The sequence below is a fragment of the Sinohyriopsis cumingii genome, chromosome 9 (assembly GCF_028554795.1).
Source record: "Sinohyriopsis cumingii isolate HCF-2022 chromosome 9, ASM2855479v2, whole genome shotgun sequence".
Lineage (NCBI taxonomy): Eukaryota > Metazoa > Mollusca > Bivalvia > Unionida > Unionidae > Sinohyriopsis > Sinohyriopsis cumingii.
Genome location: NC_142969.1, coordinates 57,384,568 through 57,404,956, shown reverse-complemented (window position 1 = coordinate 57,404,956; position 20,389 = coordinate 57,384,568). Strand labels below are relative to the sequence as shown.

Here is a 20,389-nt window from a genome sequence, read left to right as displayed (position 1 = left end):
TGTTTGCACTGTGATCATCAGGTATTCTCAAAAACAGCCTTCAGACATGAAAAATGCATGTATAAATTTGGGGGTGGGGTGCATCATTGTTTTATACTATGAATTTCCACTGACTTGTCAGGTAAAGTGAATGATATTCTTATGTTTTGCTTTATTATACCTGTCCAAAAATATGAACCTTTTTGACCTCACTCTTGTATTTTATTTCTGTATGAATGTTTTTTTTAGGCGAGTGTATGCAACATTAAATTTGTCCATAAAACTGTCCCATGCACCCTAACAACCACATCTGTTTTTTCTTTGTCAAAGGGAAGAAACTCAACCATAATATCAGGCCTGAGATCACTATTTACTTCCCTTTAAAAAGTCCTAACAACCACGTCTGTTTTTTTGTTTCCTAACAACCACGTCTTTTTCTTGTTTCCAAAGGAAGGAACTCAATCATATTATCAAGCCCTAGATCACATTTATTTCCCATTAGTAAGTCCTAACAACCACATCGATTACATTGATATATTAATTGAAAGCTCATCCTTCATTCAAGAAACAATATTCTTGTCAACCCTTCAATTTTCAACTTTTTCAAAACTGAATTTCAGTACTGTGTTTAGTAATCAGGTTTAAAATTAGAAAATTAGTGTTAATTATGCAATATAAATAAAGTACAATCTATACAAAATAACTAAAGAGAGAGGTTTGATTTGGTATTTTATAGTACAGAAACACAAATAGGTTATTTATTGCTGAGGCAAATGGAGTAAAATGCCTTGCCCATGGAATCACCATGGTAACTGACACAGGTTGATCCAATGGTAGAATTTAAACCTATACCTTTTGGTCATGAGTCCAGTCAAGAGTACAGAATGACAATCACTGAGTCAACATGATGTTTATCACCATTAGTTCCATCGTACAAGATGCAGGCGAGTACAAGCATATTCTATGTCCCTGAGCATGAACCACATTTACTACCATATGTGTCTAGTAATAAAGTCATGAATCTAGAAAAATACTGGAATTAAAATCAATTTTTTCCCCCAGAATTTTACTATGTTTGGATCAGAACTAAGAACCAGGAATTATTGCTTTGAAATCATGTAGCATAATTATCATTTTTTTCTGATTTCTCAGAAAAGGTGATTAATTAACTGAAACTGTTTCACGGTTTCTTATTTACACAAACATTTTTTTCATTACTGTTCATGCTTTTCAATAAACTAGCCCAACTAACAGACTTTTTTAAAGACACATACCTCCCACCCCACCACTACTAAATTCAAGGAACAGTATTCAAAATACCTCATTACTAAGACCACCTTGGTAATAAGATCAATTGTTTCAAGTTCCATAAGAAGTCTTACTAGTAAGAATTGACAATATATAGATTAGAAAACTGAAATTTCATAAATCTGGACTCAAAAGATCACAACAACCTTACTCATGCCCATGTTAGAAACCCAACTGCTTAAGAACATTCAAATTTGTGAACTTTTCCTGCAACTTAGCTATCCTTAGTCTGATTCCTTGCCCCTACATAGCTACCACCCATATGTGTAATTACAAAAGGAGACCAGTCCAAGCTATCCTTAGACTGATTCCTTGCCCCTACATAGCTACCACCCATATGTGTAATTACAAAAGGAGACCAGTCCAAGCTATCCTGAGCTAAACCAATTTCCATTACCAAATTGAAATATAACAAATGCATATTGCAAAGAAAAGAATTTCAGGTTTATAAATAATGCTGAAAAAAATCTGAAAATATGCCACATGAGAAAATACTTGAGACTTGCTACTTGCTTAGGTCAATTAAATATAGTGCTTATATGCCTGTAAAACTGCTTTCTGAATGATATTTACCCATTTTCAGTATCTTTCCATATCACTTGTAGCAAACTGTACCCTACATACAGATACATAATGTGCATGTGATAACATCCAAACAGCAAATATTTCATGGTCTCTGTGCAGCCAAGTGGTCTACAAAGCTCAGCTTTACCAATTACTGCCATCCCACCTGTCCCTGTAGGTTCGAGTCTTAGGCTCAGCCAATGTGTGAAAAAGCTGCCAGTAGCTTCCCATGGGTTGGTGGTTCTTTCCAGGGTTTGCCTTAATTGGTTCTTCTTTCACCAATTATACTGGCCGCTATGCATAGCCTATCTTGCGCTGAAAAATGGTATTAAACCCAAAACAACAACAACAACAACAAATGTTTCAGACATTTTGACCGCTCCGGTGGCCTAGTGGTTAGAGTGCCTGCCTCAGATGCGGGAAGTCATGGGTTCGATCCATGGCTGAGTCATACCAAAGACTTACAAAAATGGTACTAACAGCTGCCTTGCTTGGCACTCAGCATTATGAGGTTAGTGTTAGGACTGGTCGGCCTGGTGTCAGGATAATGTGACTGGGTGGGACATCATGCTACATGTCTGCAGCATGATGCCCCAGTGCTAGACATCACTATAAACTGCCACACTGCAGATATCATAGCGATATGACTGAACAATTGTTAAAGCTACGTTAAAAATCCAAATCACATCACATCACATCACTTCAGACATTTTAATACAGCAATACCTGCAACTATACAATTCTATACAAAGATTACAAACTTGCTTAAAAATGTTCAAGAATTTCAAATGTGGTCATGATTTTGGCAATAATTTTCTGTATATAACTTAATACATTGGACATGGATTTTGCAACAAATATATCCTTATTAAAGATTAAAGACAAATATGTGAAGAAATCTTATACTTAGATTTCACCCTATAGTGAGACTGTCTGATAATGAAATTCAAGATACGTATAGTTTTACTATTACATAATAAAACTGTATCCATGACAACTCAAAACACAAAGGTGTTATAATGAAGGGCCTTCTAATGAGTGAGGGATGTGGTTTAATAATTCTATAAATAAAGTCAGAATACAGATCTACTAGCTATCTTGCAATGGTTTTTCTTTCTATGGGGTCACAGGTGGAATGGGGGGAGAGAGATATTCAAATGTAATCTCAACAGTAATGAGTCAATATTTTACAGTATAAAATGCCATAATAATGCATGGTTCCAAATTGCAGGAATATATACTTCCAAATAGATTATACTCAGTTTGAATCCAGTTAAGTCACAAAATAATACCAAAAGCCCAATTAGTACATAACTCACTCTCTACTAACCCCATATCACAATATGAAACACTTAACAATCATGCTGCAGGTTTCCAATTGTAGCATTTATACTTTAAAACAAATTAATGCCTATTTTTAATCTACCTTTGATCCCAGGCCCAATATTTTCTATCATAATTAAAAATATCTGCCTGATCCTTGCTCTATTCATGTGGGCCCTGATTTTTTCTTCTTTTTAAATAGCAACAGCTTTATAACTTGCATTCATTTGAATTCCATTATCAAGACACTGTTGCCAATTCAGTGGTACTACTAGAAAAAGATCAAACCCACGTTCCAAGCACCTTACATTTATTCATGACAGATAAATGCTTTTTTGTATACCCAATGAATATATGTATGTCAACTGTAGTATAAATCAACAGTGTGCAGTGTGTTATATAGATCATCAATTTGGCTGAGATTGTCAGGTTTTTTTAAAAAATTCAATGCTTACAATCCTATTACCTTACAAGAGAAACCCTGAATAGACATGTTTTACCTAAATTTTACAACAAATAAAAAAAATATCCAAAAAAAAGAAGAGATTGAAGTCCCTCTACTAACACAATGAACAAAGTTTTCTATCTATCTCTAACAGCACATAAATTACCACAAACTACTCTGACAAAATGACCTGTACAATACTACCTTTTGATCCATATAAATTAGGCCCTCACTTGAAAGTATCTCATCTGAACAAGAGTCCTAATATAACACATGCATGACAATGGATCCAGTATACAGGCTGAGTTATATTTTCCATATAATATACCCTATTAGGCCAAAGAAAAGAGATATGCATGTTTCCTATAGCACTGGTTTTAAAAATTGGGGTAGGTAGGTAGTTTGTTTTAATAACATTATATATATATATATATATATATATATATATATATATATATATATATATATATATATATATATATATATATATATATATATATATATATATATATAGATTGATTGATTGATAGATAGTGATTAGTTTTTATAATGTACTAAGCACTTCCAGTACTGTGCAAAACTGGTTCAATTAGATGCACATATTAATTTCAGAATTTGTATTTAAAAAATTATTCTAGAGTCAAAGGGCTAGGGAAGGCAACAAAAAAGTATTGTTCATCTGTCCGCAATAAAAGCTTAAATAGATGATTCATAACAAATTCAATATTAAAATGCCTGCATGCAATAATCAAGTAAAATATTAGAAATTCCTTTAAAATCTCTACAAGGCCTTTTCAAGGGTTGTTCAACTTTCTGAGTGACTTGTCACATTACTGACATACTCATCAAACACTGCATTTACTCATGAATTCCAATCCCCTTGCCAGTGGAATCAAATCTGGAGTAGGTGATTTGTTTTTGCTGGTTTTATTATGGTATATGTAACACATTATTAGCTATGTAAAGCTGAGATAATGGGAACCAAGTACCTTGCCCAACAACACATGGAGTCGGCCAACACAGGCTAGCATGGGCAAGTAATGAACCCCAGCCCTTAGATTAGGAGTCTGATGCTCTACCAACTTAACTACTGCAATTCCACTGTATATAGGCTGGTATGAAGAAATGATGCAGAGGAAATGGGCACCCATAGCATAGCCAAGGGATATGCTGGCAAGACAAATGGGTGCCCTCAGAGCACAGGCAAGGGAAATGCTGGCAAGACAAATGGGTGCCCAGAGCATAGACAAGGGATATGCTGGCAAGACAGCTGATTCAGGCTGATCTGGACAGGATTTGAACCTGTTACTCTGGCTGTAATCACTGCTCATGACATAGAGGAAAGAATTATTTATCATAAGTACAAAACTTGTGTGGATTCTGTGGTTGCTCCAAAGCACAAACTTACGAAATCAGTAATTCTTCTTTTGAAAAATCACCAAGATATCTGTCCCAAACAAAGTAAAGAACCCATAAAAATGTAATTTTTGGTAAGACCATGGAAACTGACACCCATAAAAATGTATTTTTGGCAAGACCATGGAAACTGATACCCACAAAAATACATTAATGCAGATTATTCACTCAAGAATCTAAATGGATGCAGGTTCGAATCCTACCAGTGGATCAGACAGGGTTGGCTACTGCGCTGTACCCTTAGGCAGAGCACTATACTCCAGATGTAACAGGGCTAAAGATAGAGTGTATATAAACTATAAAGGACTGCCTGTTGCACCAAATTTAGGACATGTGTATCCAATGTGGCAGATACAACTCAGCCTCAAGTACTCATCCTATAGCTTTATTTGAAGCCATGTCTGAAAGCATGCTACTCACTCACAACCCATTGTCTAACAGTTCTGAAAATTTAAGTACAAAATATAGAAAATTTCTACATAAAAAAATGCAAACTTTCGTCAAATATTTATAATACACACTATAAAAACTGCATGTCAATTAGTGATATCATAATTAAAAGATTCTTATCTTCCAAAATTTTCATCCAACCAATCAGAAGGAAGTATTTCAATCAGTACTTATCAATCTGATCAGCCAATGTGACCACGACCAATGGCTGCTTCAAGTTTAATACCTGAGTTAATAATCAGTACAGTCTTTATTTGGCTAGTATATTATTTAGTAGTATAGCTTGTAAATCAGTCCACCAAAAGTAGATCTTGTAAGAGTGTTCTCCCTTGTGTTACAAAAATGATACTCTAACATATACATGACATTCAAAAAATAGTATGAGCCAAAGATGTTGTGATAAGTCAAACTGAACATAAATAAGAAAAAATGCAAGTAACACATGTCCCTGATTAATAGATATTTTCACAGTTGAGTTTGGACTCAAGTACTCAAGTAGCACTATATAAAACAAACAGATGCAAATACAAACAACACTCAAAAAAAACATTTAAATCAGGTCAGTGATTTAGTTTTATATAGTTTAGTTTGCCCCACTTAGATGCATATACTGATAAGTAGAAACTTTTATGAGAGTAGGTAAAAAAGTTAAAAGATACTGAAAAGTAACAAAAGAATAAGTGAAAATCAGTCAAGCCTACAAATTAAGTTACAGTTACCTAGTTTTGGTATGGTCTCTTGTGAGATGCATCCATAAACTAAGTGACATGAGTATATGTGAAATTACTGAAGGTGCAACAAATAGCTGAAATTATTCAAGAATGCAATTCAGGTCACAGTGACATATCTCTGGTAAGGTTGAATTTTTTTCCTGAGATGCATCTACATGCCAATTTTCATCAGTTTAACTGAAATAAGGTCCAAGATATGATGGTGTAATGAACAAAATGTTTAAAACAGGGGTGCACAACCTTTCTTGGCCAAGGGCCAGATTGCATTTTCTAAGACCACTCAAGGGCTGCAGAAACTCATTTCTTTAATATAATTACTGTTGACAGGCCAGATTTCTGTGTTGTTTTAATTTGCCCTGAGAGCCAGACAGAACACATTCACGGGCCAGATCCGTGGGCTGGGGGTTGTGCACCCTGGTTTAAAATAATGTCACTTTAGTGAAATCTGGTGAAACAATATATAAAACAATGTGAAATCTGGTGAAACAATATATAAAACAATGAAGGTTTAACAAACAAAAATCTGAAAATAAAAAAGTCACTCAAGTATGGACATTAGGTAACATCAGGTCACTGTGAATTAGTTTTGATATGACAGAGATGTGCTTCCTGTGATGTATTTACATATCAGTTTTCATGAAAATAGGTGAAATAGGGAAACAAATGCACACAGGAATGAACAACTTCATTGGTTTTTAAATAATTACAGATGGTGTAAAACAAGCAGAAAAGGGAATATTGGTTACCAATTATGGTTATTGTGTTACTATAACTTGTGCATAACATACTGCATCCAATAGTGATTACAGTCAGGTGCTTATTAATCACAGGTCTGTATGACTTGCCCTAACAGCTGGTTAAAAGTGTCTGTTTTGCAGTCTGTCACCAATTAGTTTCATGAACAGCCACCTCTTTTCAAAATCAGTGAATCATAATTATCTGCTGGTAAAATTGAAAGGTCTAGAAGAACCCTACTAATCTTAATCACAGTCAGGAATTACCAAAAAGCCTTAATAATTAATACAATTTTGTTTTCTTTAATATCTGTGATATGCAGAAATACAGCATCAATGATTCATACTTTCCTTCATTCAAACCATTCTCATGCTTCCTGATGTAATCAATTAATCAAAATTCTATGATACACATGTATCTCAAAACAAATTATAATAATTATTTATCAATCTTTTCATGAAATATAAAATATATAGATATTTTTCAAAAGAAAGAAGAATGAATTAATGTGCATGTATTAATGATGTGTGGTAACTCATGTTGGTTATAACAGGGGTTCACATGGTTACAGGATCATTCATCTGGCTGACATTTGCCTTTCTGGCAAATGAAATTTAGACAAGCTGGTCAGTAACTCGGGATTAGTAGGGTATTTACAAATTCTACAGAAACATTTTTTTTGAATGCTATTGATTGTGTATTTTATTAAGACAGTCATTTTCAAGGCTTTTCTCATTTTATATTCATCTATATTTCAAGGCATATCAAAATCAATCGTCCAGTTTTGAAAGAACTTTCCAACAGATGAGTTCTATCAAATTGGTTCAAGTCTGTTAATCAGGTTTTTTTTTGGGTAAATCATTTTCTACTTTAGCAATGACACTTGTATTTGATGCTAAATTACCGTTAGTGTCAGTCTATAAAAGTGCAAAACCTTCAAGCAAAGATGCTTTCTCTCAAAGCTGGTCCAATCCTGTTGAGTGGTTTTTAATTAAAAAAATTCCAAGATTTTTCCGTCACTAGTAATGGTAGCCATATTTGAACAAATTTAAATGACTCCTTCATGCCAGGATGCCTTCTGTTTAATTTAGTTCTGTTTCAGTTTTTGAGAAGATGTCAAGAGGGCAAAGCTTTTCAATGACTTCTTAAAATTTGTTACCATGTGTACTCCCATATGCTGATTCCAACCGTAAAAACAACATCAACCCTGCTCATCCACTGCATAATACCCCATCAGATCAAGGTCTATGTTGTTTGTTCTACTGATTGCTCCTAACTAACTACAGTATAGATCCAGGTCTGCTGACAAATAATGTGTTCCTATATCTGGGTCTTGGCAGTTTGCAGTTGGACTCAACTTATGTGTAAGTAAATATGTAGGCAGTTTTTAAGAAGTTGCTGAAAAGCTTTACTCTTTGAAAGACACTAGCCAATTGACAATGTTTGCATAAACATCAAAGGTCTTGGTACAAGTATGTCTTTTCATAAATTTGGTCCAAATCACTCTCATGGTTTTGAAAAGTTGAAACAGCAAATTTTAACAAACACTTGACCAGTGATGCTTCGGTGTGGGCCATACCGTAAGTGCTGTGCTTGACCTTAAGTACAGGTAACTTATTCATGTTAATATTTAAAAACATCAAAAACAACAACAATTGTTAGCAAATGTTATATTTCACTCAAGCAATAAAAAGTCTAAGGAAGCAAATAATTAAAAATATTTAAATAGCATTAGTATTTCCTACCTGAACATGAAACAAAACAAAATACTTTCACAGTGCAAATGTGCATGCTGCTTTGATAAAAAGTACAATTAGTTAGTATTTAGTATCTTTTCAACTAACGGCAAAGAAAGACTTTTGAAGATTTTCTAATTACCGTTAGCTCGGAGAGGACCCTCAATGGGTGCAGCTGCAAAGAGATAAATATTGAAAGTACAACTCTTAAAACAGAACCTTGCCTGGCCCCTGTTATTCTGAAAATGATGGAGCTGCAAGAAAACAGATGTTTGAACCTAATAATGCAGAAAACTAATGTCCAAGGTTTCAACATGTTTCTTTGACATAATCTAGTTGCACTCAAACTTAAGAGTGAATGATAAAGTTTCAAAATTTAAAATTCAGCTTTGAAAAAAGGTACATGCAACACAATGAAACATATTTGCAAGAAACATCAGTAATATTTTAACTTGCTGAATATTGCATACAATTATTTTAAACAAGTGCTTTAGAAGCTAGCAGTCATTTTAAGATGCAAAACTTAAAGTTTAGGTTGTCAAACATTCTGTTTCTAAATGACCTAAAACAATGAAAGGTCAAAGTATTTATGTAACTACTGAAGTTCAAAATACAAATAATGTACTTAAGTTTCTGCTTGAAATAGTTTAACTTTAAAAATAAACAACTGATATCCCAACTTAACCACATGGGCCTCATAAAAAAATCAGTAAAATTTCATCCTTTGCCAGGGTCTATTCAAATTTTCTATATTAGGATGCATGATGCCAGATTCTAGCTTATTTCTAACACAATTACACAATTTTGTTCCCCATCTAGTCCCTGATATATTCTGAAACCTTTTTTCAAATAGATGGGGGAATGCCCACCACACCAAGTTTTAGTTCTAGAACAGACCCTGATCATTCAGTAAGTATTTTAACAAAAACTAATGAGGTCTATTTCCCTTGTATGTGCTTATTTCCTTCAATTTATATTGTGTCAATTATTTCTCAGAGGTCAGAGTTCTGATTTACAATTGATGTTGAAAGGAAACAATCAGTTTTCTTACTACTGATCTTATGTTTATCATACTTATCAGTTATAATTCATAGCTAATTACAAACAGGGCAGACTAAGTTCAGTCACTAAATAATGTTAATCAAATCAGGGTCTATTATCCCAATCCTTAGTGGGTTGCCTCCCCTTACAACTTAGATAATGTTACTGCCACTACAAGTTCAAATCTGCTAAAACTTGTGGAAAGGCACTCTTTTAAAATTTAACCGTGTTTTCAAAAGTTTCTGCCAAAAGTAAAGAGATATTATCAAAAATGTAATGATTAAGCAAGTTTTTGTTGTTTTAGTTTTTTGTGAGTGCAATATTGCATTTTGTTTTGTCACTGTCTATTCTCTATACACACCTAACAGACACAAACTTTCAAAGTGAAACTGACCCCAGGGTCAAAAGTTTTGTACTGGCAGTAGCACTTTTATGTCATCTGGGGAACAGTTCAAGTCAACATGTACACATAGTATGTTAGCATGAAATTATTAGTATAACAAACAGCTTAATTCACCCTGAACTGCTAGATAATTTTACATGACAGCAAACCCTGGAGGCATATTATGCATGAACAAAGCAATGTATTTATTTCTAATATAAAGTAGGAATGATATTATGTTGTTGAAATTACTGTACAGTATTCCCTCACTATAATGCCAGTCATGGGAGCCAGAAAAATGGACTGAATTTTACCATAGATTACCTGTTGTAAATTTTAATTCATGTAATATGACTGATGGCAATACCAACCGTATAAAAGGGGCTGCTTTATAAAAGAGACTACCTTATAAAAAGGTTAAGCCTTATAATGAGGTGCACTATAGGAGGACAGAGTACTGCATCTGTAAATTTTCAAGATATCATCAAACCATGCAGTAACACTTTATGATGTATAATTCAGAGTCTATTCTTGGGTGTATGATAGCAGGACATGTGCTAATTACTTAAAATTACAGCAACTGATCAAATGAAATGCATGGAAAGCATGCATCATTTCTTTAAACCAGACATTTATTTCTTCATTAAATTCCTCCAATATTCCAAACATTCACCTTTTTTCAATGTGGGCTGTATTTGCCCCATAAAATGTATGTTCTAGAACAGACCCTGATGACTTCATGCCCTAGCAAGTCAAATGGATGGCATGCAACTCAAAGCTAAGCATTTGTTAATCAGAAACTTAAAACTTTCCTAGCATATCAGTCAACAAGCTTGCACTATGAAAACTTCATTAATTTGCATGGATATATATATGTGGCAAAATATGCTGAATTAAACATAGCATATCAATAAAAGACAACTAATTATTATAGTCTGTACAAAGTTCATGCACATGAATTCCACTGTAACAATAATGATATCAAATTGATCTTTGTCAGTAAGACACTTTATCAAATGCAACAAAAACTTATTTGTCTTTACTGGTACAAAAGGCACACTGGATATGTTTTCAAGAATTAAAATACTGTTTTTTAATAACAAACAGATTGATTTAATGATTGATTTATACACAAGAAACTCTGTGTGTGTGTGTGTGTGTGTGTGTGTGTGTGTGTGTGTGTGTGTGTGTGTGTGTGTGTGTGTGTGTGTGTGTGTGTGTGTGTGTGTGTGTGTGTGTGTGTGCGTGCGCACGCACGTGTGTGTGTACATTATTTACACCTAGAAAGACGACCAGTATCACACATATGCTGGGTCAATGAAATGAGTAAGTACATCAGTGTTATAATGTATCATACAGTCCTTAATTAAAAAGATGAATGTATAAATTTTTACAGCAAATAATGGGCCAACCATACCTATGCCCATAACTCTGGAGGGCACAACAAATCTGAAGTAATAAATGACTGTTTTTCATTATAAATAATTGATTAAGCAGTGTGCCTAAGGATTGAAATTTGTGCTAAAAATTGTAGGAAACCTGAAACCCAACACTAAGTACAACAATGGATAACATGTTGTATTTTACTGTTATTATTTGTAGGAAACATGAAATCCAACACTCAGTACAACAATGGATAACATATTGTATTACTGTTATTATTTGTAGGAAACCTGAAATCCAACACTCGGTACAACAATGGATAACATGTTGTATTACTGTTAAAAATTGTAGGAAACCTGAAATCCAACACTCAGTACAACAATGGATAACATGTTGTATTACTGTTATTATTTGATAATGACTATGAAAATATTTTTACATGCATTCTGTTATACATGGTCAGGCAATCAATAAGTTTCTTTCTTATCCAAAGTTCAAACCATTGATAGAGTCTGGTCCAGGTCTGTGATATAGAACTAACGCTGTTATTTGGAAACCATTTCTCTTCTTTCATTCATAATGACCTTGATATTTGACCTTCTGAGCCAAAACTCATGAGGCTTTCCTCACCACAAGTACAAGCCATCTAAATAGACAAGTATAATATATATATATATATATATATATATATATATATATATATATATATATATATATATATATATATATATATATGTATGTATATACAGATGGTATAGAATTTGAGTTATTGTCAAAAAACTGTTTTTCTTTTTTTTACAGTCACAGTGACCTTGACCTTTGAATTTGTATCCCCAAAATTGATAAGGTTCATCCCTACCCTAATAGAAGTTATCCACAATGTATGGCAACTGCAGATGGTAAATTACTCTTCTTGTTATCATGCAAAAACAAAATTGTTAATAGACAGACAAATGGATGAACATCATATAATAATCTCTGCTAGAAGGTGTGGGGAAGGATATATAATTCCCTATCATTTGCTTTCCAAATATGATGACCACTACAGACCTTTACAGTTTTAATCCAATTTAAAATTACTTATGTTTCGTGTATATAAAATACAAAATCCCAAAGATGAGGATAATAACAAATTCAAGAGACGTAAATATAACAGCTAGTATATGAAAGCTAGACCCCAGTGATCAGGATAATAACAAATTCAAGAGGTAAATATAACAGCTAGTATATGAAAACTATACCCCAGTGATAGGATGATAACAAATTCAAGAGAGGTAAATATAACAGCTAGTATATGAAAACAATACCCCAGTGATAGGATAATAACAAATTCAAGGGAGGTAAATATAACAGCTAGTATATGATAAAACTATCAATTGGACTCTCCTAAATATTGTTCAGAAAACTATCTGTTTATAATTATCCAAATTGGTATGAATAGCAAATTCATTGCTCTTTTCATATTTGCGTAGAATGATAATATAATTGAATGATTTCATTATTTATTTTTTTATTTTAAAGGTCAAGCCACAAAGTAAAACTGTATAATAATAATAATTAGGTGGTAAATGCAGAACAAAATTTGATCTGAATTCATTCAACCAAGACCAAACCATCATTAGAAGAAGGCAATCATGCACTGTGGATCCATTAATAGTGTGAGAACACTGTAACTGACAACAAAGAAAACCAAGTTCTCTGAAATGAATGATTACCTTATATATGTGATATCTGCATTTTTGTTCTGTTATAAGTTTCTGTCTGGATACCATTAACAAGTGCATTTAAATCCTTGTGCAAATGATGAATCAACAGTAACGTCAGACACATTCCAACTCTATCCCAATCATGAGGGGCAAAAAAAATTTCTACTTTTTTCAAAATAATGATACATGTACAATATACAGGCAGAGTGTTTTCAATGACAAGTGGTTTGCAAAGGCATGCATTTGTTATTGTATAGGATACTGAATATGGTTTGTGGTAATAAACAAATTCAGCACCTGCATTTGTGGAGTAGACATTATACTATGTTCTTCCCATGATATTTACCATAAATGTTCACATCCAACAGCAAACTGCAAAATTCAGATCTGTCACTGCATTATTTGCCATGTGCATCAAAACTGACAGATCAGGGTCTATGTTATTTCTAGCTGGACCCCGATTTATTCAAGTCCATACATGATGATATTAATTAAAATCATCCCTCATTCTATAAAATCTAAAGAAAAGTATTCATCTTCAAAAAGCCTTGTTTAACGATAATTATGCACACCATTACAGGTCAAGAAACTGGGGCTTATCAAAGGAGAATTAATATAATATACCAGTATAAATAAGTGCAAATACATGTTTTCATTGGCATTTTTTCTTTGGACTTGCCAAGCGATCTCACTGTAAATACATTAAGACTTACGTATGCAGAGGTCATCTGGACTGCCAAGCAATCTCACTGTAAATAGATTAAGACTTATGTATGCAGAGGTCATTTGGGCTGCCAAGCAATCTCACTGTAAATACATTTAGACTTATGTATGCAGAGGTCATTTGGACTGCCAAGCGATCTCACTGTAAATACATTAAGACTTATGTATGCAGAGGTCACATGACAATGTTTTTCTTTCATCATGCTCCCAAGTTCACTAAATTCAGGCACTATGCACTAGTCAATGAAATTTGGCCGATGTGTTATAGTTAATTAATGATTCATTCAGGATGCCCTAGATTCTGCTCTCTGAGGTGAAGAGTTCCTCCCCTAGCAACAACTTGCAAGTCTCTAAAGTGGACAGTTCCTCCCCTAGCAACAACTTGCAAGTCTCTAAAGTGGACAGTTCCTCCCCTAGCAACAACCTGCAGTCGGCTCCAGAGCTATTCACATTAGAGATTTGAACTTTCACTGAAAAGGTCTATAGCTTATGTTGTAAAAGAAATTTTAGCTGAGTCACCAGCAAAACTACTTTTGATCCACAAATGGTAGGGAACAAATATTCTCAAAACTTTTACATTAAAAATAAAAACATACAGTTTTGAACTAATCTCCGGATGTAACAATTCTGGCAGATAAACATGTACGTGTAGAAGTATTCAGGGGTAACACGAGTCTCCAATGAAATTCCCCATCCTGATTACTGCAAAATCATATAGCTTTAACAAGCATAATTTTGAGGATTAATTTAGTGAGAAACAAATGAGACTAAAAAGTGATGAGGTATGCATAATATATGTACAAACTACATATATAGTTTTTGATGATGTGGAGGCTTTTATAATTAATTGTATATAGTTTGCTCTGAAACCCATCAATGAAAAATTAAACAATTTCAAGCTGTCAAGATACGGTTTATAATTATTAAGTATGCAACTCATATTAAACAGTACTCCCTCACTATAAGAAATCTCAGTATAAGTTGGTCCTTATTCTAAGACAGGTATGGTCATGAATTCATATATTAGTACATTCATATTTACTCTATGAAATACCTCAATATAAGGTTACCGAACCCAAAAGGGGGGTAGGGGGGTCCCTTTGCATGTCTTTCATGAATCAGCCTACTGAATGAGTACTGCATGAGTAGTGAATGAGTACTGCATGAGTAGTGAATGAGTGCTTCTTGAGTAGTATATGAGTACTGCATGAGTAGTGAATGAGTACTGCATGAGTAGTGAATGAGTACTGCATGAGTAGTGAATGAGTGCTTCTTCAGTATTATATGAGTACTGCATGAGTAGTGAATGAGTACTGCATGAGTGGTGAATGAGTACTGCATGAGTAGTGAATGAGTACTGTGTGAGTAGTGAATGAGTACTGCATGAGTAGTGAATGAGTACTGCATCATGTATGTATTGCAAATTATATTTCTTTGATCCTGCCTAATTATTTTTCTTGTCAGTTATAATGCTATGGAAAGCTGATCCAAATGATATCCAAGAGGAGGTAAACTAAACCCTATACAAATCAAGAGTCCAAGCCAATATAAGACTGTGAATCTAAGCAACAACTAGAGTAATTCTTGCACGCACACAGGACACAATGTTTAATAACTTTTAATTTGTGTAAACTGACTACCACATGAGTGATAAGTTGTTTAAATGGTGTCAACTAATGACGGACCAAAAATACCAAGTAACACTACGTTATACTGCCTACATAGGAATTTTATCTTGCAAGTCAATATATTGATGATTCTAAACAGGATTATATGTGAAATTTGTATTTACAAAGGTAAGTTCAAGAAGATGATTGGTGTGAAAATCTAATATAAATACTTACAAGAAACAAAAATATCCCATCCCAAAAACAAACAAAAAAATAAAATTAACATTTCCCCCACACTTACTGGAAGGAAACGTTTGGGTCCCTGCTGGAGTTTTATGTAATTTTCACTGTGATGAACTCCATTTTATAAAGTTATATTAGAGTGTTCCAAACAGAAAATTCAGCAATTCAAGTGAAAACTGTCAACTGGCTGACCTTTGGCATTCTTCAGGAATCATACTACAGCAAGAAAAAATTGCATGAACACTTTCCAATTATAAGCATACAGTCTTCTTATTATCAACCAACCACTGGTTAAATTACTGTCTATTTTCCAACTGGACATTTACATTTATAAAACTGTATCACTTTTTGTTACACTGTTGCATTTGCTTTAGTCCTGTTTAATTCTGAGCTGGCTACCTCTTAAGATAGTGTAAAGGCTGACTGCAAACAACATCCATCACATAATGCTCCAGCAGATCAGGGTCTATGTTGTTTGTTCTACTGATTACTGCTAACATAGTACATAGAGCCAGATCTGCATTATTGCGACAAAGACCCAGATCTTCATTACTGTGGCGACAGATCTGGGTCTGTGCAGTTTGCAGCTGGACTCGACTTAGAAGCAAGCATATACAGTATGTTTTACACTAAAAAAAATTTCAGATAAGTAACTGTTTAATTTACAGCATAATCCCATTTTGGATTGTGAGATGCCTATTTGTATATTAGCATGAGCCCACACCCATTTTTGTAGTACATGTATTGAGTTTATTTAACACATAATTAGTTGTTGAGAGTTTTGCTAACTTTAGTTTAGGGAAATCTGGAATAAAGGGAAAATGTGGAAATTAACCACAGATTTCATTATGTAAACACTCAGTTATATTAATGAATCAACTAAAAAAATATTTAAAATTTAAATGGAAAGAATTTCTGTCAATTAAAATGTATTACCATAAAAAGGTAATTTGTTTCTCAAGTTTTAAAAAAAAACTTTCTCCAATCATTAAATTCAAACTGAAAGTTAAATTTTCTATTTATTATTTTAATTCATACTGGGTAAACATTGTGTGAGAATGGCTTCATGTCATCGTAAAATTTATTATTACTATTGAACATGAACACTCCCCTCCTTACACTCCCCTTATTAGCCAATCCCTAATTTACTTTGGTGGATTCTGTCATCAGTGTACCTATTATTTTTTTAAAATTTACCTTCTTTGTAAGTTGACACTCTTCTGGTTTTATATCGTAACATGTTAATTGATTTGATCTTTAGACAAGTAAAACAAACGAGATAGGCAGATAAGCAGTGACAAAGATATATCACTTCTGATAAACCTTCTGAATACAGACAGACAGACAGTCAAATAGATTCTTGATATATACATATCTAATTTGTCTGCAGCATGATGCCCCAGTGCTAAATATCACTATTAAAACTGTCACACTGCAGACATCGTAGTGATATGACTGAAAAATTGTTAAATCAATGTTAAAAATCCAAATTACACACACACACACACACATTTCCTACCATACATTCAGATGAGCACAGTTATCAAACTGCACATGAATCAGGTGATCAGATAACAGCTGATAAGCACTGGAAGCAGACAATTTGAAACTGAGACTCTTTTGTGTGGAGATCAGCATTATGATTATTTTGGGTGATGCTGCAGAGGGGGCTATTGAAGGGAAAAGAAAAGATATCAGGTAACAAGTATATAAAATTGTATTTAATTTTCTAAACAATCTGTTCTGGAGACAAATTAGGGAACACTAACATGTGTGTGCATACACTGATAATTACTGCAGTAGAAATAAAAAATACTCTACTGCCATGTATACATTGATAATTACTGCAGCAGAAAGACAAAATACTCAGCTGATGTGTGATAATTACTGCAGCAGAAAGACAAAATACTCAGCTGATGTGTGATAATTACTGCAGCATAAAGACAAAATACTCAGCTGATGTGTGATAATTACTGCAGCAGAAAGACAAAATACTCAGCTGATGTGTGATAATTACTGCAGCAGAAAGACAAAATACTCAGCTGATGTGTGATAATTACTGCAGCAGAAAGACAAATGCTCAGCTGATGTGTACACGTTGATAATTACTGAAGTGGAGATATGAAATATTCAGCTTCCATGCATATGCTGATATTTACTGCAGTGGAAATAAAAAATACTCAGCTGCCAGGCATATGATGGTAATTAATGCAGTGGAAATACAAAATACTCAGCTGCCATATATATGTTGGCAATTAATTCAGTGGAAATATGAAATACTCAGCTGCCATGTATATGTTGGTAATTAATGCAAGTGGAAATACAAAATACTCAGCTGCCATGTATATGTTGGTAATTAATGCAGTGGAAATATGAAATATTCAGCTGCCATGTATATGTTGGTAATTAATGCAGTGGAAATATGAAATACTCAGCTGCCATGTATATGTTGGTAATTAATGCAAGTGGAAATACAAAATACTCAGCTGCCATGTATATGTTGGTAATTAATGCAGTCGAAATATGAAATACTCCACTGCCATGTATATGTTGGTAATTAATGCAAGTGGAAATATGAAATACTCAGCTTCCATGTATATGTTGGTAATTAATGCAAGTGGAAATACAAAATACTCAGCTGCCATGTATATGTTGGCAATTAATGCAAGTGGAAATACAAAATACTCAGCTGCCATGTATATGTTGGTAATTAATGCAGTCGAAAAATGAAATACTCCGCTGCCATGTATATGTTGGTAATTAATGCAAGTGGAAATATGAAATACTCAGCTGCCATGTATATGTTGGTAATTAATGCAGTGGAAATACAAAATACTCAGCTGCCATATATGTGTCGGCAATTAATTCAGTGGAAATATGAAATACTCAGCTGCCATGTATATGTAGGTAATTAATGCAAATGGAAATACAAAATACTCAGCTGCCATGTATATGTTGGTAATTAATGCAGTGGAAATACAAAATACTCAGCTGCCATGTATATGTTGGTAATTAATGCAGTGGAAATATGAAATACTCAGCTGCCATGTATGTGTTGGCAATTAGTGCAGTGGAAATATGAAATACTCAGCTGCCATGTATATGTTGGTAATTAATGCAAGTGGAAATATGAAATACTCAGCTGCCATGTATGTGTTGGTAATTAATGCAGTGGAAATATGAAATACTCAGCTGCCATGTATGTGTTGGCAATTAGTGCAGTGGAAATATGAAATACTCTGCTGCCATATATACATGAAATACTCAGCTGCCATATATACATTGATAAGTACTGCAGCAGAAATACAAAATACTCAGCTGATGTGTACACATTGATAACTACTGCAGCAGAAAGACAAAATACTCAGCTGCCATTTTTATGTTGATAATTACTGCAGCAGAAATACAAAATACTCAGCTGCCATTTATATGTTGATAATTATAGCAGCAGAAATACAAAATACTCAGCTGCCATTTTTATGTTGATAATTACTGCAGCAGAAATACAAAATAATCAGCTGCCATTTATATGTTGATAATTATTGCAGCAGAAATAAAAAATAATCAGCTGCCATTTATATGCTGATAATTACTGCAGCAGAAATACAAAATACTCAGCTGCCATTTTTATGTTGATAATTACTGCAGCAGAAATACAAAATACTCAGCTACCATTTACATGTTGATAATTATTGCAGCAGAAACACAAAATACTCAGCTGCCATTTTTATGTTGATAATTACTGCAGCAGAAATACAAAATACTCAGCTGCCATTTTTATGTTGATAATTACTGCAGCAGATATAAAAGATACTAAGCTGCTTGAGATTACTGTGAGTTTAGACATGTCATGAAATCTGGAAGTGGGAGCATACATGTAAGACTATGAAGAAATGGTTTACAGAAGTCCATATTCTGATTTTTGCTGGCTGGCTTGAGGTCAAAGTAGATAATGACTGTCAATAGTTATGTCTAACAGTTTTAAGAATAATATTAAAAAATAACTTTAAATTACTTTAACATCTTCACTTTGTGTCATCTTCTACAATCAATTCCCCACACCATTTACTTCTGCTCTCATTGTCTAAGGCATTCAAATTATTAGGGCCTGGCAACCTAAAATCTGCAATGGCCATTAAAATATTCATGTAGGTTGCTCTATGACTGCTAACAATTGACAGGTATTTTGAAACGTTTAGGAAAATATTTTTATATACAGATGCAGAATTTTTAATGCCAGTCCAAATGCAATAACTGTCTAAAGCAACTGCTGTGGAGTTAATCTGCCACAAAATGCCAAACTGGAGCTGAGATCACTCACCTGGATGAAATATGCCTCAAAGCAAAATGTAAATGCAGTTGGCCAAGAAACCTGCATTATTGTAAGCCTTACTGGAGATTAAATGTTTTTCTAATTTTAGTAACAGCAGCCATACTTGACAACTGACATCAGTTGTATCAACTTAAAAAAGCCTGTATAAATGGATGCTTTCTAACATATTTTGTCAATTTAATCAATTTTCTGTAACAGCAAACATATTTGATGTATATTAGCATCATTTCTACAAAACTGCAAGTCTTTCGTGTTAGGGGGCCCCGAGTGGCCGAGTGGTC

The 20,389-nt window shown here is 33.7% G+C and overlaps 1 protein-coding gene across 4 annotated transcripts in view; it reads right to left on the bottom strand.

Moving 5' to 3' along the window:
* Positions 1-20,389, bottom strand: part of LOC149791874 (serine/threonine-protein kinase DCLK3-like) — a 427,773-nt gene that overhangs the window by 56,637 nt on the left and 350,747 nt on the right. Inside the window, exons 3-4 of one of the 4 annotated variants that reach the window (XM_089970376.1) lie at positions 13,913-13,948; positions 8,830-8,862 (exon numbers count right to left, since the gene is read on the bottom strand). The exons of 2 other annotated variants lie outside the window; for them this stretch is intronic. In XM_089970376.1, coding sequence (XP_089826502.1) covers positions 8,830-8,862; positions 13,913-13,948 — 69 coding nt within the window. The remainder of the gene's footprint in view (positions 1-8,829; positions 8,863-13,912; positions 13,949-20,389) is intronic. One more of the 4 variants, XM_089970377.1, reaches the window with a different exon arrangement.